The sequence below is a fragment of the Hipposideros armiger genome, unplaced genomic scaffold, assembly GCF_001890085.2.
Source record: "Hipposideros armiger isolate ML-2016 unplaced genomic scaffold, ASM189008v1 scaffold_653, whole genome shotgun sequence".
Classification (NCBI taxonomy): Eukaryota; Metazoa; Chordata; class Mammalia; order Chiroptera; family Hipposideridae; genus Hipposideros; species Hipposideros armiger.
The window spans coordinates 6,821-32,859 of record NW_017732003.1 but is presented as its reverse complement, the minus strand read 5'-3'; the positions used below and the strand labels follow the sequence as shown (position 1 = coordinate 32,859).

The following is a 26,039-nucleotide window of genomic DNA, read 5'->3' as shown; positions in this document are numbered from 1 at the left end:
GTCTGCCGTTGCTCCCTCAAAGCCGCCAAGCATTCACCTAAAGAGGCTGTGCTGTCAGTCCTCAGTGGAGGCAACGGCGGTGCTCTGTCCAGCAAGGCAGTTGTTCCCCGTGGACCAATCAATCCCCCACGTGGAGCAGAGTCCCTGAGCTGCTGAGTGGCTGGCAGGACGCTGAAGAAGGCCTTACAGTCTTACTTGCATTCATTCCCTTTTGTTCTGCACAGAGAGAGAGAGAGACTAGGAAACTGGGTTACTGGTGACCTGAAAAATCGGGGAATCCACAGTCATTGCTATTTGACTAAAATTGTCCATCCCCAGCGAGGCCAATTCTAAACCGTTTAATGACTTCCTAGTGACAGCAACCCTGGTTCTCAGACTTGGGCGTGACCCAGAAGCCCCTGGAGGGCTCGTTAGAACACAGGTCACCAGCCCTTGCCCCCAGCGTGTGTTTCTGATTCCGAAGGTCTGAGTGGGACCCCAGTATTTCCCTTCCTTCCTCTACATTCCTGCCAACCCCCACTCCCCCACCCCCCCAAGCGCCACAGGTTCTTCCCTGAATGGTCTCTCTGAGCAATCCTCCCTTCCTGGGTCGGCTCCTACTCTGTCCCCTGGGTGCCGCTGTGTCTGCCGATAGCTTTTCTTGCCCTCTGCTCAGCAATGGTTGGTCTTCCTTCAGGCTCAGATGAAGTGCCGCTTCTCTGGGAATCCTTCTGCCCCTGTTTGGAGGAGGTGTGTCTCCCTTTTCCCATCCCTGATACACTGTCCAAACCTTCAGCTTGGCAAGCATCACATTCTACTTTGATCACAGATCGTCTGTGATGCCTTGCACACAATAGTCACCAGTCCGTGGCTGTTACATTTAAGGCATCCATTTGCTGACCACGCGATCGAGTGGCTGCTGTTTATGTTGAGGAGTGGGGGAGGGGCTGGAGGAAGTATGCAAAGCTGAGAGAGGCAGCCCCGCCCTGCCCCTGTGCTACAAGGCAAACGAGGACAGCTTCCGTTTAATGAATGTGAGGGATCTAAAAGGAGCTTGTCAATTCATTTTTTAACTGAATTACTCGACATATAGGAGCAATGCAGTCTTCTTGGAATGCGGAATTCTGCCGTGGGGGCTTTTGGCGCTCTGGTCAGCAGGTGGACCTGCCATGGAGCAGAGGCCATTGGCCTGCAGAGGGAAGGACGAGGGGAGAGAGCAGGCGGCAGGGCCTGGCTGGTGGCTTTCCACAGCAGAGATGCCTGTTCTAATCACTCACATCCCTCATGGGTTTTCACGTCTCTTTAAAGAGCGATGATCTGCCACGGGCAGCTTGCAGGCTGATTCGGATGGACACGCAAAATACAGGCACTCGCAAACCACACACATAAATTGACAGGGTGCTACCGTTGTCATGGAGATCAAAAGATTTTTGTTTCTTAAAGGAAGTGGGGGTTGGGAGGGATTTGGAGGCTGGAGGAAGGGCATCTGGAAGGGAGAAAGAAGGCTGTTTTGAGAGACAGCAGGAGAAAAACAAAGGCCAGGCTGGAAAGAGGGCCAAGAAGGCCAACGGTGTCATTGGCAGACAAATGAGACAAATGGAAAGAACCTGGGGTCACTTCCGGATCCGAAGGTAAATGAAGGAAGCGGGAAATCCAACATGGAAATGCAATCCTTGCAGGAGAAACGTAACAGTGAGTAGTAGGTAAGGCGTTCTCTTAGAGTTGGAGTACATTCAAAGACAGACAATAAAAGCAGAACACTCACATAACAAAGCAGACTGTAACTACCAACTTCTTCCCGTGTGGGCAGGACACAGATTGTTGAATCCTTGACTCCAGAGTAAAGGGAGTCTCTCCCACTGTAGGTTTATTTTTTTTCCATTCACTGACTTTTCCAAAGTTTTCCTTTAATACATATTAAGAGGACTGGTTGGTTGCCAGGTGAGAGTTAGTATAAATCTGTAGGTCTGTCTAAAACAGGGTCGGCAAACTTTTGTGACGGAAGAGCCAATCCTGTCCCTCACAACAATTTAAAAATTATTCGAGAGCCATAAAACAAATGAAATCACCATTATATGAATAATATCCTTTAAAAATTTTATGAATGAAACTATGATAGTTTTATTTTCATTTTCAATGATACTTCAGAGCCACATGTATGTCCCCAAATAGCCCCATGTGGCTCGCGAGCCGCAATTTGCTGAGCCCTGGTCTAAAATGATCCTTGTTGAAAATACATGTAACCCACCAGCTGGCTGAACGAATGAACAAAATCTCTGGAATCCTTGTTTTAAGAAAGAAAACAAAGCATGGCATTGTCAGATAAATTCGCTCTTCAGAAGCTATTTTCTTCCCTGATGGGGCCTGGGAAATAAATCCAAACCCTGTGTGCGTTTCTCATCCATATGCATGGCCCACCGTGCTAAGTGACAGCATGAAAGCCAGCTCTCAACTTGAATCCATGTGTGCGGACCTCAGCACACTGTTCCCGAGAGCCCCTCAGGACTGGCTAACCCAGGCTCTGATCTATAGCTAGGTCAGGGGTCTGTGGTCCAGGAATCTCTTCTGCCTTTATACCCTTCCCATTAGCCCTTCATCCAGTCAGATTGTATACCTGCAACTGAGGTCATTCTTATCCATCACTTTCGTTGCACCTCACATAGGCTCAAAACCATTCTCTGCTTCGTCTACAATAACATTTTCTGAGACTGTCCACTGTGTTCAAGCCCTGAGATGGACAAGGGAGTGGGAGAGATGTCAAACGTGTTGGTGGGAAGCCTTGTGCTCTGGGAGCTTGCAGTCAAGGCCTTGGAAAGCAGACATTTGATATGGAATGGTGGCCACAGGGAAGAAAGTGAGCAGTTCTCACTGAGTGGTAGGTGGATGGGGGAGTGACGATGGAGACCAGATGAAGGACAGCTTGCACTGGGTGGAGGCAGGCAAAGGCAGCTTCCTGATGCATTGGAAGGTGAGCGGCCATGGAGAATGGGTTGGGTTTTGATTCTAGAAAGAAGGAATAAGCGCAGTCTCTCATGAGGGCTTTCATGAGATGGAAAAATGTAAGAGAGTTGGAATGTCCATGCTTATTCAAGCAGTCAGAGAGAATCCTAGGTCATCAAGGACCATCCAGGGGACATTAGTCTGGAAAGACTCCTGCAGGGCTCAGGTCTCACAATGAGCATGGCTGGTATTTGGGGAGAAAAAGGGCCAAAGTGGTTTCTTAGAAAATGTGTCTTCTTCAATAACATGCAACACAGATTCAAAATATGTCTCAAGACCCCCTACTTGGTTTCTGCTTCCTTTTTCTTCCAACGCACTATTAACTCCATTTGCTTAGTTTTGTAAACTGGAATAATTATATTTGACTCATTTTGTCAATTAATTGTTCTTTGATGCTACTTAACTAGAGAATAGTGTTCTCAAACACTAGTGTTCTTCCCATTAGTACGACTTCTCTATAGATATGAACCAACCCTCTCCCTTGATTCCAGGTAGACACATGCTCCAAGAAGAAATGTTTAAAGCATCATCAAGAACAATTTTTAAAGTAAAGGGTATGATGTCCTAACTTGTCTAGGGAGGGTATGGAGCCCACCGCCAGGCTAACGGATGCGAGCGCCTGCACCGACCCAAACCCTTGCCCCTTCTTGCTGGTTGTCCATACAACTCAGAGCGAGCCTCCAGGGTCATGTTCAAAAAAACTCTGAAACTGAACTAGCACTAACTACAGCCCCTAAAGTTTCCTAAACTTCATGTGCAAAATTCCTGCATTAATGGATTTTTTTAAAGAGATTTGTGTTTTTTAGTAAGTTCTCAAGGATTTCTTTAATGTAAACACATCCCTGAATTCAATTCTGACTATTCACCCTACCAATTAATAATAGGAACTTAACCTTTGCCTGGTATAGTTCGAATTTTTGCTTACTTTTGTGCATGAAAACATAATACTTTCTCTTCATGTGATTTGTTAGGTTGTTCTTTGATTAAAAAATGCTTTGTTTAGTGTAACTTTACAAACCTAATTAATAAGCTTTGCAAAAAGAAAAAAGGTTTTTTGGAGGCTCTGCGAGTTGTGGAAACTAAATACAACTCTTAGGAAACCCTGGGTTAGAATTCCAACTCTACACTTACCTTGAGAAAGATGTTTTAAGCTTTTTGACCCTCAGTTTCTTCATCTTGAGGATAATAAGGATAATGAGGCTTCTTGAGGTTGTTTTGAGGATAAATGGAAAAAAGCAAATGTTTGATAAGTGGTGGTGGTGAGGTGGTGCAGCGACAGTGGTGACTATGACGGTGGTGATGCTGGCACTGTTAGTGATGGAGGTGTTGGTGGTAATGGTGATAGTGACAAGGATGATAATGTCAGTGGTGCTGGGGGTGGGGTGTTGGATGTTGTGGTAGTGGTTTGTTTGTGGAGGTAGTGAAGGGATGGTGGGCTAGGTGCGAGAAGCGGTAGAGGGGGCAGTAGTGTTAGGCAATCATGTTGTCAGTGATGTTGGTACCAATGGTAGCAATGTCAATGGTGATGGTGGTAGGGATGCCATTGGTGGTAATGGTAGTAATAATGCTGGTGTGGTGACATTGGCAATGGTGGTGGTGGACGTGGTGGCAGTGACGACGGTGCTGATGCCGGTGATGAAGGAGGTGAGTTGGTGATGCTGGTCATGGAAGTTGTGGTGAAGTTGGTGGTGGAGGTGGCGGTGGCGAAGGAGGTAGTGACTGCTGATACTGGTGGTGGAGGCCGTGTCAGTGAGAGATGGTAGTGGTTGTGCTGGGGCATAGAGGTAATGGTGATGATTGTAAGGGGTGGTGGTGGTGACGTTGGCAGTGGTGATGGTGATGGTGAAGATGTGGTGGTAGAAGTGGTGAGTACTGATTAATGGTGGTCATCATGGTTGTAGTGGGAGGTGGCTATTGTGATTGAATTAGAAAGGTAAATAACCTAGAGATGATTTCTGCATATACCTTATACTAGAACAGCTTTATTGGGGTGAAATTAATATGACATAACATTCACTGTTTTAAGTGTACAATTGAATGGGTTTTAGCTTGTTTATAGAGATGTGTAGCTATTACCAGAATCCAATTTTAGAACATTTCCATCACCCACAACAAAATCTCATACCCATGAGCAGCCACTCTCACTCCTTCCACACAATATTTTTCAGATTGCTTTAAAACCCACTAGGGGCCTGTAAGCTATGGAACCAGCACTTGTAGGAAAAATCTATCATTTCTTTCTCAGGTGCAACAATTCATTCTGCATGATAACTACAAACTGGGTTAGAACTGTGAAAAGAAAAGATGTGAAACCACCACTACCTTCAAATAGCTCATAACTCTATTCAATATGTGTCTCTTCAAAGCTGGAATATTAAGAAAACTGGAAGAGAGCACTCTTGCTTCTCCTTGTGATAAACATAGTCCCTTAAGTTACCATATTGTATTATACATCTAAAAGAATAATAACGAAAAATCCTATCTCATTAACGGGCAATTGAAACATAACCTCTTTAAAATAAGGCAATCATCCATTTCTGGGGCTTGCGTCCCACAAATAAACCTAAAAACATAAAAAATGTATCACAGAGATGCTTAACACAACATTTATGGTAGAAAATTACAAGACAACAAAATCCCCAACAATGGAAAAGTAATTAAATAAAACAATCTATAGAATACGATTTTGAAAGGCTGTGAGGAAAACATGGGACTATGACCCTGATACCATATTGAATGAAACATATCAAACACCAAATACTACAGAGTCTGAAGACAGCCACGTTAAAAAAAAAATCGTCAACTTCACTTTGATAAATAAATCTACCAAAATATGAATAGCAATTACATAGGAATGGAGGCTGAATACTTTTATTATAAAAAATAAAAATAAAAGAATTTTTCTAAAAACTATTTTGCAGAGGAATCTAGTAAGCAAAAATAAACTTCACGTCATTCTAGTACTAGCAGGACTAAAATTTCGTTCTAAGAAAAATGTAAAAACTGTTCTATTGATTTTTACAAGATATTGTAACCAAATGGTACAAAACCACCTATGTGGTCTATCATCCTTAAACTAGTTAAAATGTGTTTTTACCCACAGAGAGGAAAACACAGGAAGATTTCTCCCCCTCCATGTGCAGCCTGGTCACAGGCATGATTATCCCCCAAACTCAAGGAGTTAAATGTCAGTAAGCAGGTCCCTGTACTCATATAGGGTTTCCCTGAATTGATTGCTGTATGCAAACATTGTCTTGTGGGCATTTTCCTCCACTCACCACACGTCCTTCTTGGCCTGACTCCAAAGCCCTCATAGTAGGCTCCTGATTCAGTATCTTAGGTAGGTTTAAAACCTCACAGGGAGCCAGTTGAAAAATTAGAATGGGTGTAAACTAAATTAAAACAATATATATTCTTTATATTGGGTGACTGTATTTAATATTTAAAGACTATGTGAAATAGGAGAAATATCTTTGTTTTAAATTTGAGTTTTAGATGACTTTTGCAGGAAAATTAATGTTATTAAGTAGTACAAATGCAATTCAGTGGTTGTGATAAAACAAATTCCAGGTAATCAAATTCTCAAAATCTAAAATCTTTATATCCGATTTCAAAGCAAAGCGAAAAGTCATAGTTCATTAATCCAGAAACAGGACTGCATAGGTATTTGCTTATCTTAAGAAAGGCATGAGCTCTTATGTCAGGGTCTGACTGTGCTAACTCCACTGAAACGGTCATGGTTTACATGACAGCTTCATTGATATCTATTAACACCGTGTTAACGCATCAAATCAGACAGGTTGAGAAAAGCAACAGGAATCTAAGAAAACCATAAATGAGGAAACTTACTTTTAAAAAGAAATGTGATTTTACTGCTCTGTGTAGCTCAGACTAACACCCAAAGACAGCCAGAGGCACCTAAAGCCTCTGGGAGGTTGGCATATTAGGCAAATCCATAAATATTTGCTGAATTCATTCATGCTGCAATCTGCTCACCACCTTCTGCCTTCTCACTGTGTGGACTCTCCCCTCATTACATTTTGCTGGTGTTGTAGGACTGGCTCCATCAGGCAGCCCCACTCTGTAGGCCATGTATCACTGCTGTGCTTTAGGCACTCTCTGTTCCATCCTAGCCTCACCTGTTTCTGCAGACTCCACCCACCACACCTCCCCTCCAAATCAGAGCCCTAGTCATCCTTCCATGCCCATGTAGGGTCAGCCTCTTCTAACTGCTCCCAACTAACCCCATTGCATCACCTTTGGAAGCCTGCTGGCCCTCACCACCCAGTACCACACACCTGGACACTTCAGATTTCTCTACAGTTTCCTAAGTGTCTATTTCCTCTCTCCACCTGGATTGTAAGCACTTTCGGGGCAGAGAAAGCATTTCAGAGCCCTGGGAGATCTAAATCCACGGTTTGTGCGGAAATACACACACACATACTTGTGCACATATGTACACACACTCAGGCATACACATATATTCAGTACTCACACATATGCACACAGACATGACACAAATACACATGTACACTTGCACACACGTGCACACACACACAACACACACACACACATCTGTTGACTGCCTTAAGGTCTACAAAAGTTTTATTAATTTAGGAGGGCATCGCATCAGTGTTATTCTTATAACATACTTGAAAAGAGTCTGTTTTTTGAAAAAGGCCAACATGTCAGCCACAATTGTTCTGTCTCTGACTCAGCAGACCCTTTATCAATAACAGAGAGAAGATAACTCCAGCCTCACCCTGACAGGTTTAAAGCACCATAAAATGATTCCCAAATCACTTAGGCCTTAAGGAAAGGGGTTTGCCCGCCTCCACATCCAGCTTTCAACCTGGAAACACCTTTTTTCTGGAATATTCCCTTAGAGTGTAAACTCCATGAGGACAGCAACCTTAAAAAAAAAAAATCCGTCCCCCAGTACGTCGAACAATCTGGCAGAATGGCCAGCTCATAGCTTTGGCCGGTGACTACATGAAGATCAGCCTGACTACGTGATGGCTGGTGTACGCTGAGGGGCCACACACACAATCCGTCTTTGAAACTTCCCCACCGGTTAGAGAAGTCGGCCATGGCAGCATGGCAGAAGCACAGGCTCTGCTGGCAGAATCCCCCAGTGGCCCTTCATGTTTGTGTGGCCTCCTCGTCAAACGGGGGTGGGTGTAGTGCTGTGTCACAGGCTCGTGGTAACATCTGGATGCATTAATCTGGGAAAGGAAGCGTGCCCGGCCATGTGCAAGCGCTTCTACTAACACCGTTCCCATCACTACACCTATTATTGTTCTTACGGTGGTCATTTTATTTTATTTTTGTTTCCTTGAGAAGTGGGTGGGTGCTGGTCTCCCTGTCAAGTGTTCTTTAGTGAATTCTTTTCTTTCCTGTTTAGGCCCCCAAGAAGCATTTGCAGAATGGGATTATCCGAGGCTACCAAATAGGTTACCGCGAGTACAGCGCTGGGGGCAACTTCCAGTTCAACATTATCAGTATTGACACCACTGGGGACAGTGAGATTTACACCCTGGACAACCTAAATAAGTTCACCCAGTACGGCCTGGTGGTGCAGGCCTGCAACCGGGCCGGGACGGGGCCTTCTTCTCAGGAAATCATCACCACCACCCTCGAGGATGGTAGGTTCTCCTGGACCGTGGCACGCGGCTCTCCTTCCTCCAGGGTTTGCTCTGGTCAGGGCTCTGCTTCCCCACAGCCTGGCCCCCTGCTGGCTTTGCAGTGACAAAGGTGACTGGGCCTGCAGGGACTAGGGTTCCCAGTGGGAAAACGTGCCCTAATAACTGGAGGACTGCATTGATTCGCTCCCGCCCGTGACAGATCTTGATTGCAAAGCCCAAATGCATTCCCTTTTCAGTGTCCTTCTCATTCATTCCAAACCCAAGAATTGGGCTTTTCCCAAGTGAAACCACGGCTCTCCCTATGACAGCAGAAGTCTGACCAGAATGTAGAAATCCGTTTTTCTAAGAATTTCTCCCAAATCAATGTCAAGGAGGATTTTTTTCCTTTTACTTTCTTTCTTTTTCTTTTCTATGAGTGCTTTCTATTTTCAAGCATTCTGAGACCAGGAATGAGTGGATTTCCTGGAGCAAATCTCATGGTGCCCGAGCGCCCTCTAGTGACCATAAGAAATTAATTCTCCCTTTTACCATGACCTGGGGAAGATAACCTAAAATCTCCCATTTCAGCAGTGCTTGTAAAGAGAGAGAACCCTGGTGTGCTGAGACACAGTCTTTTAGATAAGATATGGGATTAACTGTAGCAATAAGTAGTAGACATGAAGGCAGCAAGCTTGCCTTGCAATTATCTCTTGTGCAATTAGCCACGTGATAATAAGTCAGAGGAGCCACTGATGACTTACATCTATAACTTCTGATAATTTTTACAGAAAGCAAAATCTTAGATAACTAGGAACTTGAATACTGGGATTTTCTTTCCATCTTCATAATGTTTGCCATAGTGAATAAAAATGCCTTTCGGTTTACACTTCAGTGCTCATTTTTCATGGATGCCTGTGGTGCAGTCAACATTTTGTCCTCTCTCCTAGACAGAGCATTTAAGGTTTGCATAAATGCAATATGAAAAATACTCCAAATATTCTTTTAACCTGTATCTTAGTCCATTGTCTCTCTTTCCTCTGACATAATGTTATAGTATTGAAAGGGGGTCTGGGGATGAGGTCAGTAGTGAATAAGCTGTGATTACCTGTCTGCGTTTTAGCACTTTTCAGCTAGGCTTCCAATTTATACGGCAGATATTAATAAATAGAGGGAAGGAATTGTACAAAGTAAATGCAACTCCAAGCAGTAACTTACAAGAGTAATGGGAAAGCAAACCAGATAAACAATGATCTTTATTCATGCGATAAGATCAGAAGTGTTCTCAACTCCGTAAGCCTGGGACGACCTCCTTAAAGTGAAATAGTTAAACTGGAAAGAGAGTCAATGGAAGTCTATTAGGACATCTGTGTAAACTCATGGTATTTTACTTGGTTATCATCATATTTGTATAGGGAGAATGACTCATTTTTTTCCTTAATTTTGGGACTTGTGTGCAATTTTTTTCTTTTGCTTGCCCATTGAAATATTAAGCTAATGTTGCTTATTGCTCTGCTGATAAGACCACCCACCGTTATTACAGATTCTAATTATTTAATTTCAGTGCCCAGTTACCCCCCTGAAAATGTCCAAGCCATAGCAACATCACCAGAAAGCATATCAATATCCTGGTCCACACTTCCCAAGGAAGCCTTGAATGGAATTCTCCAGGGGTTCAGAGTCATTTACTGGGCCAACCTCATGGATGGAGGTAAGAGGGTTACACTAGGGCTTTGAGTTTGCCCCCAAAAAATATGCGATGGATTTTGCAGACTCCCGACCTAACATGGGATTCTGAATACGGCGGGCATTTCTTCATTCGTGAGCACCTTCCTCTTTTCCCCACGTCATTCTGTTCTTAGTCCCTCATCCAACATTTTAACAGGTGTATACAGCTGTTTAAAGCATTACATCCCTTCAAAGAGTAATTTGAGGTACAGGAGGGGGCTGGCACCTGGGAAGTATAAGCCTGGATGTTATTTCTAAATATGAGTATCTATGTCAAGCCTCTGCAGGCAGCATCAAAACCTTGATCTGTATCTAGAAAGTTCTCCTCAATGTTAAAAGGTTGATCACTTTCTATTCCCCAATAGAACTCAGCAGGAAAACCTCTTGCGTTCCATAGCTGAACGCTAAGGGGTTCAGAGGGAGTGCCAGTGCACCTTGAGGGGCACATCCTCAGTCCCCTAAGGAACCGCCCAATCCAGAACCCTCCGTTTTTGCCTCCTTCTCCTCCTCTTTCCTCTCCCCCTGCTTCCTTTCCCTCATTCTTCTTGATTCTTTGTGTTCATTTTGTTTTCTTTCAAAATTCCCGTTTGGGCATGGCTGTGAATGAGAGAGTACCCGCTCAGGTGGCGGCAAGACTGGATTCTCTGGTAGAATCCATGTCGGTGTCTTTGCTCTCAGATGGAGGATGGTGCTGAGCGGGGCTGCTGCCCCTCCGTGAGCATGACCTGCGCATGCCTGCACTCCAGCCCCTCACAGGAAAGCCTTCCCAAGGTCAGCTCACGGCTACGTCCCGAGACTTGGGTGGCCCATACCGTACCCTCCCCTGCTCTGCACCCCGCAGCCTCTCCTGTCCCGCTGCCCCTGGGCCCTGCTTCCTCTCGGCCTAGGGCTCCTTTCCGCCCGTCTGAGTAGGTGTGGCCTCCAGGTGCAAGCTCACCTCTGAGATTGAGCAAACACAGCTGGCTCCCCCAGATATCTCCCACTCCTGCTCAGGACCGCCTGAGTCAGCTCAGCCAAGCTGCCCCTCCCAGGTGAATGAGCCTCCGATGCTGCATGAGGCTCCACTATTGATGCCAGAACCAAGAAAGGAAGACACACCAGCAAAATTAGCGCAATTTCCTCAGTCAATAGCAACCCATGCCTTAGCTATACATGTGTGTAACCAGACTTGCTTGTCCGGGCTGAGGACAAGACCCGGCTCCCCCTGGCGTCCAGCATAGCACCTTGCACACCAGGCACTGGGAGGCATTCTGTAAAAACTCACCTGCTCCGTCCTGCAGCAGACATGTCAACTGAGCATGGACTCCGTGCTGGGCTCACGCTAGACACCGAGGATGCGGTGTCTGCCTGGTGAGGTGTTCTCGATTAGTGAGCAAGGGAGCACCTCATGGACGCAGAACCACAAGCGCAGTGATGCGTCACCAGCCTCACTGGGGGACAGCTTAAAGCGGATGATTCTTTCACAGCTTCATCCTCTCCTCCCGAAAAACACCTTCAAAAATCCCATAGATGTAAAGTGTGGAACAACAGAAATTTGCCCAAGTATCTATTTTATTGCCACAATGCTATAGGGAATCGTTGTACATTCTTGTTCCGGTTCCTACCCCTCATCGCGAAGAACATACCATTAAATACCCAAACACATTCACCTGAGGGCTTAGTTACACTAAAATCATTCCTTTTTTTTGTTCTTGTTGGAAATAGTCACAGAATCCCGTGGTGACCATTCATATTTTCACACATCACTCATCTTTGCTAATACTGCCTGTTAGCACCTTAGTTCTATGATGGATGATGTGGTCTATATGGTTCATTCACTTTACACCCTTAAAGCTTTAAAAATTTAGATATTCAAACACATGAACTTATTTAAATAAATAATGCCTAGAAATGCCGACCATTCCTAAAGACACATTTTTTTACTCACTATATTAAAATCAAAGTGATGTGCTTGATAACTAATGCAGAGGTTCTGCACTTAACTCCCAAAAGCTAAGAAAGGAACCTTCTGAAACACAAACCTGCTCACGGACAGTCACTTCTTACCTGTTGCCTACAAGAGATAACATTTATGAATTAGAAGGAATTTCACCAAATTACTGGGTTCTTTTGCACAAGCTCCTGGGACTGTGGTCCCGAGGTTCCCATAGACACAGAACATGCAGTGACTGTGTAGGGATCTGTACCCACTGATCCTCGAGAACACATCACACACACTCACACACTCACACACACACTCACACACATTCACACACTCAAACACTCACACAATCACACACTCTGTCACTTACACACTCTGTCACTCACACACACACACACTGTCATTCACACACACTCACACACACACTCTGTCACTCACACATTCACACACACACTCACACACCACACACATACACACACATACACACATACACACACACTCATATAGGCTGGGAGAGACAAGAGTTTGTTACTACTGTGATTAGCAGCTGCCCCAAATACTTTAAAAAATATGTATAAAAATGAATTTTATTATTATCAATGTGATCGGATAAAATAAAACTGGTTAATATACATTTGATAGCGCAGGTTAAATACACAAGATAGCAATGAAATTTCTAGAATTTTATCATCATCAGAAAGTTAAAAAATTTTTAAGACCTGGCAGAAGCAATTCACCTGAGATTGCTGGGAAAATCGTACTCTTTGGAAAGTCCTATTTCCATCTGAATCTGAGCTACTTTTTGTGTCTTTTGTCTTTCTTCATGACAAAAATGGATGATTCTAAAGCAAAGCCACATTTAGGCTCCAACCAGGGTGTTTGCTGTGGTGCTGGGCGGTTGGGGGAGGGTGTGCTTTGGAAAAGTTATCTCTACCCCCATTTTTTTTCTGCCTTAAAACCCTTTGAGAATGAGGGAGGATGTAAATAAACATATGAAACTATTTTGTTTTAAAATATACTAGATAAAAACAAGCTTTCTCTAATAGAAATAGTGTGAGTTCTGAATTTATTTTGTATATTCATTTCATATTATTTGCTCATGACTTCAACTGAACATTATTTGCTTCCCATATAATTTTTAAAAAATAGCCCTATTGAGCTGTGAAGGTAGATGATAGAAATCCATGTTTAAGCCATAAAAAAGAACAAGAGCTAAAAAGAATTAGAATATGAAGCATGCTGCTTTGATTTGGCTTTTTTGTCATTTTCCTCCTTGTCTGCTCCATCCCTGCTAATCATGAAGGACCTGCTAGTCAGGGAATACCCTTCCATCAGGGAAGATGAGGAGCATGTGTGGAAAGGGCGTGCTGGCAGCCAGGTCGCTTTAGAAATCTTTGGGGGATAATATGGAATCAGTGTTTTAAGTGCAGTCGTATTCCTGGTTCATGACAAATGAGTTCATCAAAACAAAATGAACCTCAATATGAGTCCACATCCAAATGCAAATTCTAATTAGTATAGTAATTCAGGCACAGCTGTAATCCTTTCATTTTAGTTGTTGCTCTCTTTAAAAAGATCAGGCAGCCTACTTGGCCTTCTCCCTCTTAACTCCTGTCCCCTCATCCCTGTGTCTCACCAGGAACAGCACTGCCCGATGGTCACAGCTTTGTCCCACATCGTAATAGCAGAGCCCATTTTCTGCATGAGGTAGAGCTGCCTGGGCCCTTCTTAAAGGAAAAAGCACACAGACAAAACACAAAGGGCCCAAGAGTCAAATGATTTGGTCAGGACCTGATAACCAGCTCCTGGCACATGTCTCCATGGAACTCACCACCCCTTAGTTGCATGTTCCCTGAGTGTGTGTGTGTGTGTGTGTGTGCACATGTGCATCTGCATGCGTATGCATATGCGTGAGTGTGTGTGTGTGTGTGTGTGTGTGTGTGTGTGTGTGAGTGTGTGATCTTTGGCATAGTGTAGAACTTCCTAAATCTGGAAAGATCTTAATGAAATCTGCACTTAGGCTTTGTCCATTAACATTTTGTTTTTTTTATCCTCATCCAGTTCACCTATATTAGACATGTTCAGGAAAATGAACACGATAAAGGAATAATATAATGGCAAGAGACCTAATGTTCACCCAGGGCAGACCCTTCCTTCAGAGAGGAGCATTTCTAACCCTATGGGCCTAACAATGTTTGACTTTTTTAATGCACACCAACCACACAAAAGCAAACATTTTTCTCATTTTCATATGCCCTCTGTTGAGGCATCCAAACTGTGGCCCCTAAAAGTCTGCATCCCGCTGGCCTCCCAGAAGACACTTGGACAAAGGCACCTTCTGAGGTTCGCCCTTTTTGTCCTGCTTTCTCCCCCCAGCAAAGCGTCCTGCCCCCAGAACCCGCCCACAACCTGCTCAAGGCGGTAACAGGCCTTTGGCGCGTGTTCGGGTCCGAGGCTGTGTCTGTGACCCAGCATCCCTCATGCACCCATTTCTCTACTCCACTCACAACCCTGGCCACACACAGGGCCCCCCTGACATGTGCGCGAAAGGCCTCGGCCACCTCAAGGATTACTGAAAATTCAGCTTTTCCCCTATGGCCAGTTCAACCTTGATGCTTTCGGTGACAAAACACCAACAGACCAAGACATCCCACAGTCATCATAATCACAAAATTAAGGGTTCATTAATCTCTGAACTTCTGTGCAATATGGTAGATGGACAGAAGAAAATAAAGACAAAGATCAGGAACAGAAAACCGAGCCTGCCGAAAGCCCATTGAACCTGGCCCATGTGACAGTCACACCGCGTGACCCCGGTGGAGTGGCTGAGATTGTGGACTGGGGTCATGAGGCCACACACTGCGGTTCCACAGGCCGTGCTCTCAGCCACTACGCCAGGCTCCGTGACCTTGGGCAAGGCGTTGGTCCTCTCTCTGCCTCAACTTTCTCACCTGTAAAAGGGGTGAGCTAGAGAAATATCAGGACTGCTGGTTAGAGATAATGTGTACCCAGAGCAAGGCCGGCACCTCAGTAACATGCACAGCACGTCAGCTATCTTCACCAAGGCAAGGGAGAGCAGGAGAAGCGACGAGCAGCCTCAGAGGGGGCCTTCCTTCACTGTGGCCAGCCTCACAGCTGGCCAGGAATCCCCCTGGACCTCCACCTCCCGCCCCATTCTCTCCGTACCTGCACGCAGGGATGCAGGTGGTCCCACACATTCCCCAAACGGCCCCTTGCCTGAGGGGTGAGCGGCTCCTCAGGCCTTTCCCTCCTGCTCAGCTTCCTCTGTAGGCAGCTCACTTCCAAATCCAGTACACCCCTGGAGGTATTAACACACCATTTTAAGTTTTCTCAAATTGCCGTGTATAATATGCCAAAAATGGGAGAGCGTAACGTTTCATTTCTGGGTATTATTAGCTGATCCCACTCCAGAAAACAAAGCATTTTTAGCTAACGCTGAGTATCTGACACATCAGCATCTCGCTCCAGCAAGGATGCTGACAGGGGTCGCTTCAGGTGAAAGGCGGACTTGGCCGAGCCACCTCAGCTCAGCTCACGTGTTAGAGAAGTTAGGTCCTGAACAACACATGTGTGTTGACTTAGAGTTGGTTTTAAAAACCAACCCCAAGACTGAAAGTCAATGTGCATAAGCTTCTCTTTGTGAGGCGATACTACGTTTGTTGTCCTCAGTGTAGTGATGGTACCCCAAGTGTATGCATATGTCCAAACTCAGTATGTGCAATTTTAAAATTTATCTTCCATTATTGTTGACATGAAATACCATATTAGTTTCAGGTGTGCAGCATAGTGATGAGACATTCACATATCTTACGAAGCGGTCAGCACGCTATGTCTGGTGACCATGTCCCAATACACAGTGATTGCACGGAAGCTTCTCAATGAGCAGTTGGAAATGTGTCTGCAGAGTGAGGGCTATGTGGTCCGTGTGTCCTGGGTGGAGGTGCGAGGGACATGGGTGATGAGCTAATGCTGGCGGGCTTCCCAGCAGTGGCAGCCGCGGTGCTGGCGTTGGGTTTATAACACTTAACTTGGAGTGAATTGCTCTGTTTTTCCTCCCGGTGTTGTGTGGCAGTTTAGTGAGAATGATCTCTCCCAAACGGAAAGGCCGTGCACGGTCCCTTTGAGTAATTTCAGGGTGTGACCCGTGGAGGTGTGTGGCCCAGTGCTGGACATCAAGAGCAGCACGGGGTAAGGCACGTGCCCATCGCCACGGTAACTGGATGGTGTTTTCTTGTCCTCCAGAGCTGGGCGAGATTAAAAACGTCACCACAATGCAGCCTTCCCTGGAGCTGGACGGACTGGAAAAATACACCAACTATAGCATCCAGGTGCTGGCGTTCACCCGCGCTGGGGACGGTGTCCGGAGTGAGCAGATCTTTACCAGGACCAAAGAAGATGGTGAGAAATGAGGCAGGTGTGGGTGGAACTCTCAGCTCCTGTCTGAAACGCCCGGGGTCCTATGAGGCTCCTGCCCAGGGGCAGCATTTGGGGCTGGAGTTATTCAAGGAAAGCCTGGGTCACAGAGCTCTCACCTGAACCCGTCACCCTGCCCCCGACTTTCCTCCATGGGAACCTTTCGCTGCCCTCCCCAAACATCCCAGCATGATTCAGACCATCAGCTTCCTGTGTCACCTTCGTTAATTTACCCATTGTTTCTCTCTTTCTTCCCTTGTAATTTTCTTTTTTGGCCAAGTATTATTTTAAGCAAAAATGCCTTTTATCCCAGAGCTGTTATAGTTGCCATATGTGTTTTGTATCCCGATAGAATAATTTCGGTGACTCTTCAGTCATGGAGCGTAAGGTCTGATTATTTCCAGCCTTCCATTTGAGAGTTATGTAACCATCTAAGTCGCATTATTCTGTGCCAGCTTTGGAATTACTTTAGAATAAGCCTTTAATTGGAGAGCTTCATGTTAATTTTTAAATGTCTTACAGAAATAGATGATGATTTAGTAACATTTTAAACCATGGCACACTTTTTTTCAGACCATTAATTCTTGCCATTCGACATTATTGGGCTTAGTTATGTGACTATTTCCCAAATCTACAAAAGCTACGTTGCAAATCATTTGTTGTATTACTTTTTAAGGGAAACTCTGAGGGGCTTTATCCAAGCCTGTTTGAAGAACAGTTGAAGTTCTAAAAAAGATTATAGCAGCAGTGAGAAAAGCAGTGTCCACCTTTCTAAAGGAAGGAGCAACTGATATCAAGTTGATCCCCATGTGGAGCCCTCCAAATCAGAGCCGTTTTTCCAGAGGCAGGGTTGAGATGAGACACCAGGATACCTAAGTTCTGCGCTGACTGGGCTCTACAAGTTATTGGTCTTCTTTCCAGGACTCTGTTCCCCAGGAGGCTGGGCAGGGTGGGGTGGGAGCGCTGTCGCCCACTGACCAGGATCTCCAGGGAATTGGCAGGTTTGATGTGCATGTACGCAGAATATCAAACGTGCTGTTGCTCCACCTCATGTCCATTGTGTGGAAGCAAAGCTCCGGACTCACACTCAGGGGCCTGGCTGGACTCTTCTCTCCAGCATTTCTGTCCCCTAACAACGCTCCCCTGACATTCGCGGCCTGCCATCTCCCACCCCACTGTCAGTTCTCATCTCAACAAACCCGGCCCTACCCCGCTGAGCAGTCCCTTCCATCCACCCTTACACGTAATTTTCCTGTCTCTCTAGCTCTTATCACGTTATAAGGTCTGCACACAAATGAACCCCCATTAGCTTTAGTTTTTTTCTAGAACATGCAGGTAATTCTTCCCAAGAGTGTGCAGGTGTCAGCCAATTCTGCTCAAAGATATTGGATTATTTAGAGAAATCTAAGGTCAAAATGCAATGCCATTAGGACATCGCACATTAATAGAGAAGTCTACAAAGCTATATCCTGAGTGAAGACAGCTCTAATTTAATTTAAAACATGTAGTAGACGAAGACCCAGGTCTAGGTGCTGACCCTGTCACCTGCCGCCCGTGGGACTTTGGGCACCTTACATAACCTTCTCTGACTATCTTCACGTACAAAATTTCCATAACAATGAGACTGCGCAGAATTAAGATATAAAAAGTGAAGTGATGTGTGCAAACACCTAGTTTGACACATAGTGGGATTGTTCCTGACACTCGATACTTGATTATTTGATCTCTACGCCTTCAGAGCAGGGGTGGAACACTCTTTTGCATTGATAAGCAATAGCACAAATTTCACTGGAATTCTTATTTAAAGAGCAAATTGATCAGCAAGATGAATTTTGACAGCTGCACTTATCTGAAGACAGTACAAAAATCTAATAAGAAGGGAAGGCTGTCTACAGCTTTTTATTGACTGGTCATCTTGGATCAATTTTTAATTAATCATAAAGTTCTGTCTCAAAACATGACCCTGAGACCCAAAGTCTAATTTCTCAATCAATTATTCTCTGCTTTCACATTGGTGCTGATGGTGTATGGAGATGTGATCAATTATGGAAGACCCTGCCTTGGGTATACCAGTTCCCCCAGGGAGGAGGGATGAATTCCACGTGTGCTGGTGTGTGGGGCAAGGAGTGATGCACAACTGGATGTCAATATTTACTTGGGATAAATCTGCAGCAGTTAAAAAAAAAAAGCTGAACAGAGATTGGGTGGAAAGAGAGAAAAACTGGTGTAATAATGAGCTTCTCTCTCAGATGTCACAGGAAAATATCACTAATTTAGAAATGCTGAAGAATTGTGCTAGCCCCTCTTACAGACTCAATATCTAATATAAATAGATATTTGGGCAGTTTATAGAACTGAATGCAATTTTATGTCCAATTGAAAGAAGAAGGGACAAAAGCTAATTATCATAGAATAAATGCTTCATAAAATCAATATAGATCCTGGTTATTATTCTACTATGAAGCCTTCTAGTTTTGAAGTTTGGAATACACTGACAACTTCCAATTAAATTACGTAAAAATGTGGATAAAATTCCAGTAAGATAATGATTGCCAACATTTATGAAGTTCTTCCTTAGTAAGACACTCTTGTAGGCACTGGTTGAGGTTTTAGAGTTTATTGATGTTCTCACAAGTAAAGAAATATTAATACTAATAGGTTGACAACAAACATTCAATTTTGTCCTCTACGCCCATCCCCTCAGTGTCAGGTGACCTAGAGTTTTAAATTATGTTGTTGGGTCACTGATTGTCTTAAAAAGGAAAAACTTATCACTTGCTAGTAAAACATACAAAAACAGAATAAAATAATACATAAATAAAACTAGCTAAAATAAAGAGTCAAAAAAAAGACAAAACGTCTATGTCTGCAGGAGATAGTTGCAACTGAAATATTTACTTGCAGAACAAGTTTTCTGTACCTTAAGCAGTTTCACAGCCTCTATAAGGATTCTTGGTCAATAGACATATTCTTAGGCCCATAGATATAGCCGTGGATCTATAATTACAGCCTCCAGTCCATGGACGTATTCTCAGGGTCTATGAGAATGGCTCACCTCTCAGACTCTCTTCCCAGGACTGCTCAGCCAATGAGAGCTTGGACCTTTATAAATAATCGTTATAAGATTATTTGCTGATCTGGGTTTTTGGTCTTGATCACAAGACAACTAATTCTGAATTCTAAAACGTTTGTGAAAAATTCTTGTACCATTTTCTTTGCTGAGACTATAATCTAAACAAACTGTGGAGACAGAGAATTCAAAACAAAATGCAATCTATTAATTTTGCAATTGTTATTTTGATTCTGCAAGCACAAAGTCATTTCGGCCCTGATCCTTTTCTGCAAAAGTAAACATTGTTCATGTATAAACAGAGACTGCTGTGTTTAAGATCACAGATTTTCTGGGTTCCTCACTGATACACATAGTTCAATAAGGCATCATGCAAGAAGGCCCAAGAGAAGTGTGGCGTGTGACCTTTGCTCCCTCCCCTGTGATTAATAATCTCTTAGGTGGGATATCAGAAAACAGAGCTAGGAGTGAGTGAAAAATAAACAGATAGCAGGATGTCTCTGACTCCTCTGGCCACCCATATCTTGAGCCACGTGTTCTCTTGAAGGCATGGATGGCGTGTCCCCAGGTGACTGTGTAACTGAACTCAGTGTATCCTAAAAGCAGTGGCCTGCATGTGTGGTGTGTGTGTGTGTGTGTGTGTGTGTGTGTGTGTGTGTGTGTTTGCCTAACCGCACCCGTGCTGCCCCTCTGTACACACTGAAGGCATTATGTGCCATGGGAAGGCCTGACAGTCAATTAATCAATTAATCAGTTCATGTCAGGGCTACTCCAGAGTCCTGCGCATGTGGCAGAGCTTAGTGTGGCAGCAGGCACGCCAATGGCACAGCAGACCTGACGTCCTAAAGGCCCTGGGCCGTGTGGGTCTCAAAGCTCCTGCCTCTGCAGCGACTGCCTTACAGGTGTCTGTGAAGTCCCTGGGCTCCTGGGGGCCTCAGAGGTGCCCAGTGGGAAGCAAGAAGCCCAGGGGGGGACCTCCATGCTCCCTACTGTGCTAGAACCGCTTCCGCTTGAGTTATCCCACGTGATCCTTTACTTAAAAGATGTGTCTCCTTCAAAGACTGTCTGGAAATCACTGCTCTAGTAAGAGCTAAGGCCGGGCGATCGGGATCTTGTGGAAATGCGAGGAGAAAAGAGACGTGTTTACTTGCTTGGCTGTGATGACTGCGATGTGGTTGCATCCATCCAATATGGTGTCATCGGCGCATGGCTCAGAGAGGCTGCTGTGGAGCTGGGCTCAGGTGGATCCCACGGTGGGCCACATACGAGTATGCACAGGCACACCACGCACGCCACACACTACACACTACACATACGTGCCCTAAACACATACAACACAACACACACTCACACACACACACACACACACACACACACACACACACACACACACATGCCTGTACCTGATCACCAAGACCGGAAAAATGATCATGACAAAAATGAGGCTGACTGAAGTTTCTCACAGACACTCAGTCTAACTTCTTTCATACATCAAGACAATATTCTTTTCAGAACACCAACTTTGATGTTTGATTAAGATATACAGTAATACCTTGGTTTGCAAGCATAATTCATTCCAGAAACAAACTACTCATATTGCAAGACATCGCTCATTTACCACGTTAAAATGTACTAGAAATGTTTGCTCGTCTTGCGGAACACTCACAAACCATGTTACTCGCAATCCAAGGTTTCACTGTATTGTTAGAACCCTTAACTGTATGGATTTATTTCCGACGCTGTGTAACAAATTACCACAAACTTAGAACCTTAAGACAATGCAAATGTGTTATCTCAATGTTTCCATGGATCAGGGGTCCAGGTTCGGCTTCATTGGGTCCTCTGCCCAGTGTCTCGCAGGCTAAAATCCAGGTGTTGGCAGGGCTGTGGTTTCACCTGAAGTCAGGTCCTGCCCTATGCTTGCTGGTTGATGGCAGGATCCAGTTCATTGTGGTTACTAGATCATCAAGTAACAAGGTCCTGTGGTGGGAGAAGCATGCCACTTTCCAGGACCTAAAAAGGCTCAATGGCACAGAACAACACCGAGCTGGGAGGAGAGCACAGCCACCAACCTGGCATGTCCACGAGTAAGTTGAGGGGTCACACCAACCTTACACATCCATTGAGGGGGACACAGGTGGGAAGAGAATTCTAGGTTCTGGCTTTTGCAACCAGGAGATAGCTGTGCTGTGGCCTGCAATGGGGGACAAGAGGAAGTCAGGCTTAGGAGAGAAGATGGCACGCTCCCTTGGGGACATGGTAGGTCTCAAGCGCCTGTGAATTAGAGTGGAGATGTCAGTAGCAATCGGATTAGAGCTATAAGAACATCAGCAGCACAGAAGGAAGGTCCAGGCAAGTTGGGAGAACATACAAGGGATGGTTCTCTGCAGCTGCCTCTTTTACTTCAACCCGTCAGATGTAAAGTCAGAAATGGACACAACAATGGACAGGAATGCATGACAACTGCTTAAGCTCGCCTAGACCTTCATAAGCAAAAAACCGATTTGCAAAATGGAATCTGGTGACAAGGGATGTTTTAATATGTCCCACACAGACTGTCCTACATCATCCCTGTCTTCTACAGTTCTCAACGTCTTGTGACTCAAAATTGAGTCACAAAGTAAAGGCCAGGATCCTTTAGTGTCATGTAAAATAAGGAAATGATGATGGTTATTACAAGTCAGAGCTAGAATTTCTTTAGTGCTCATTGTATACAGGACTCCATATGAATTCTTTACACGCATTATCTCTCACAATCGTAGTTGTAAAATGATAAATACTGTAATTGTTTTTCCAGCTTCATAGATGAGCAAACTAAGGCTTATCGGAGAAATTGATGGACTTGCCCAGGCCATAGAACCATGCGGTAGAGGTGGACAAAAGCCCGCAGAGGGGCTGCAGGGCCCTCACCTTTAACCACTATTGTGTAGTCCAAACCAGAACTAAAATTTTAAATTCTAGCTCTTAATGTATTGTCTCAGTAACCCAGAAAATATTTCCAAATGTCTAGTTCCTCAAAGTTTCTATATAGTCATTATTTTATTGAACAAAATTCTAATAACCATTCAATTATGGATTGCACCAGATATATCATAAATCAGTGTATGAGGAACCAGATGGGGGTTTCGATAGCAAGTACAGTAAAAGCCCTCTGATCTGATGTGATCAAGACAACTTAATGGAAATAACCAATTACAGCAAGGAATCACTAAATTTTACAGTGACCAAGAAACATACCATAAACGTGTATTTCAACTTAAAACATATAAATATAGATTTATTCTCTCATCACTGCCTACCCAAATTAGGCTCACTTCTCTAAGTTTGGGTGCGGAGATTAGAGTTGTCATCTTCCATTCCATGAACTCTATCCATCATAGATCATCTGCAACTTCCGTTTTCAGTTTTGCAATAGTGGAGCAAAAACATTTACCATTTTTTTTCATCTGGTTGCCTTCATGTTTGCCATGTATCCCATTCTCATAATCTTGCCCAAACTTAGTTGAACCTTCCTTTTTTTTTCTTTTCTTTTCTTAGCTTTAGGGAGCTTTTCCCAAGACGTCCCATTAATTGTCATAGAAACAGCTTTCTTTGTGCTCGTATTTCATTGGTTTTCATAACGAATTAAATTGCATTACCGTGACAAGCACAATTGTCACAAACAGGGTGGGAACAAGGGTGACTGAGTTCTGTTGAGCAGTGACTCAGGTGGCTGTGACCGAAGTACATGGGCTCCTAGAAAGAAGCTGGCCAGAGGGCATGCTGCACATGGTGGGTGCCAGTGCGGTGGTTGCTTTATAGAAGGAATGGAGAGTGTTGGCTAATCCGGGGATTCCATTAGGATGGAAAGACCAAGAGAAGGTCCCCTCTGCCCTTGGTGTTTGAGAGGAGGCCTGGTGGCTCTGAGCCAGCTTGTGGACCTGTGAATGTGTTGCCTTGCCCTTTATACCCAGAACAACGGTGCCTTGCTCCCGAGGACATAGTAATCCAGCCTTCATCTCTTATGTGTGTTTCCCTTCCTAGACCCTCTGCTGTCAGCAGGACTTGCCAGAAACTGACGCTAAGATTTACATTTTCAAGTACAGACTGTATCCAAACCACGTGTACTCTCACCAGAGTTGTTGGTTTTGTTGTTTTCACTTTCAAGGGTCAAGATGGCAATTATGAGACACACATTCAACCCCCAAAATATTTACTGAATAGCTATGTTGTTGCTGGAGCAGGAAGAGACTCAAAGATTCCTCCAGGGGCTCACAAGGGACTTTTATTGGTTTGATTTTCAAGACCTCCATCAAGGTGGGAACCACCCTCCAAGTAGACAGTTAGACAGTGAGGAAGAAAGCAAGAGCCTTCAGGCTTTGCTCATAGAAACACTTTTCTCTTGTTCCTGTGTCCTACCCACCTCATCCCATCCTCCTTCTGTAACCTGGAAAACAAAAAGATGGGGGAGGGCTATATGCCTTCAATCTCACTCCCAAATTATGCTTAATATTGTTAACAACATTTCCTACCTTCTTAGATGGTTTGTAGACCGAAGTTTGTCATCTATAAAAACTGAATTGTTGACACAAAATTCCATACTCATAAAAAATGTTGTTACACCTCTCCTGAGCCAAAAGAGGTGCCATCACAAAGTGTTTTGGGCAAGGAAGAGTGACCTCTGATGACTGAGGTCGTTCTCCCTCATTCGTCTTAACTCAGGAGGCAAGATATACATCTCCAGCCCATTCAAAGCCAAAACCTGTAGTAGAAACAAGAGTGACCCAGAAGCTAAATTCTCCAGCTATTCAGAGGCAGGAAATCACCAGGGACTGAAGTGGGAACAGAAGGGTCCCAGGAAAACAGGGACGTGCAGTGATTATGTGAGTTCTGTAAAAGAAACAAGTACTCATGACACTTGTTAAACAACAGTAAGACAGGCTTTCCTCAGGGGGCTGCTGAGGTAGGTGTAGGGCCTGCCCCAATGGGGGTTGTGCAGTAGGGGACAGAGACTGGGCTGGACACTGAATACAAGCAGTAACACTGGGAATTTACAGCCGAGGAAAAAAGTGGGTACGGTGGGGTCTTTGGATGGGAAACTACAAGAGGAAACAGCAGGGGTTAGTGACATTCTGACTAAACTGAGCTAACAGGAGTTTGCTGAAGGCAGGCTGATGATCAGATGTGATCTGGAGGATGGTAGAGAATGAGGACATTGATCAGATATCGAGAGTGGTCAGATGTTGAGGGGATTCTGGCTGACCTGACTTAGTGGGATTCTTGTGAAAATAGAGCTCTTAGAGGACACGCCCAAGGACAGGGCCTAGTGGGGTTCAAAGAGAGACTCGCTGTCAGTTCCTACAGCCGTGGTAACAAGTGCCACAGACTGGGGGTGGAGGGGAGGGGGCTCAACACCAGAAACATATTGTCTCATGGCTCTGGAGCCCAGAAGTCCAAAATCAAGGTGTGGGCAGGGATGGTTCCTGCTGAGGCCATGAGGGAGGGCGTGCTCCTGGCCTCTCTCGCTGGCTTGTAGACAGCCATCTTCTCCCTGTCTGCACATCGTCTTCTCTCTATGTGTGTCTGTATCCAAACTTCCCCCTCCCTTTTCTAATAAGGACACCAGTCATGTTGGGTTAGGACCCACCCTAATGACTTCATTTTAACTTGATCACCTATAAAGACCCAATCTCCAAATAAGGTCACATTCTGAGGTCCTGGGGTTAGAGCTTCACCATATGGATTTTGAGGGGACACAATTCAGCCCATAACACTGACTCTTGAAAAGCTGAGCACAGACAGTAGCCAGGCCCAGAAGGCCTGGAGTTCGCATCAGGCAGAGTGGGCCTGAGCACCTGGGTGGAGACCATGTTTGTGACTAAATGCACGGCTCTTCTAGTTCCAGGTCCTCCCGCGGGCGTCAAGGCAGCTGCGGCCTCGGCCTCCATGGTCTTCGTGTCCTGGCTGCCCCCTCTCAAGCTGAATGGCGTCATCCGAAAGTACACCGTGTTCTGCTCCCACCCCTACCCCACAGTAAGTTGGTAAATAACCAAGTGCCTTTCTAGCGCCTTCAGCCATGAGCCGCCAGAGCTCATCCGGATGGTTCCATTCCTTCTGTTTTCCACCTTCTTGGGTCTTCCCAGTGGCTTCGTGTTCCTCCTGTCGTTGTCTCCATGTACAAAGCTGCATCCTCATTTCCGCCTCATTTGAAAATGCACATCTGAATCATCGCAAGGGATACAATTGTCTAGAATCATTGCTTATTTGGTGACTTCCCACAAAACTGCCAGCCGGCTTATTGAAATCA

The 26,039-nt window shown here is 44.8% G+C and overlaps 1 protein-coding gene across 1 annotated transcript in view; it reads left to right on the top strand.

Annotated features, from left to right (window-relative positions):
* LOC109372653 (Down syndrome cell adhesion molecule) overlaps positions 1-25,765 on the top strand; it is a gene marked incomplete at both ends in the record, with an annotated part of 567,322 nt that extends 541,557 nt beyond the window's left edge. Inside the window, 4 exons of the mRNA XM_019626036.1 lie at positions 8,384-8,624; positions 10,165-10,311; positions 16,513-16,668; positions 25,632-25,765. Coding sequence (XP_019481581.1) covers positions 8,384-8,624; positions 10,165-10,311; positions 16,513-16,668; positions 25,632-25,765 — 678 coding nt within the window. The remainder of the gene's footprint in view (positions 1-8,383; positions 8,625-10,164; positions 10,312-16,512; positions 16,669-25,631) is intronic.
* Positions 25,766-26,039: the final 274 nt, after the last annotated feature.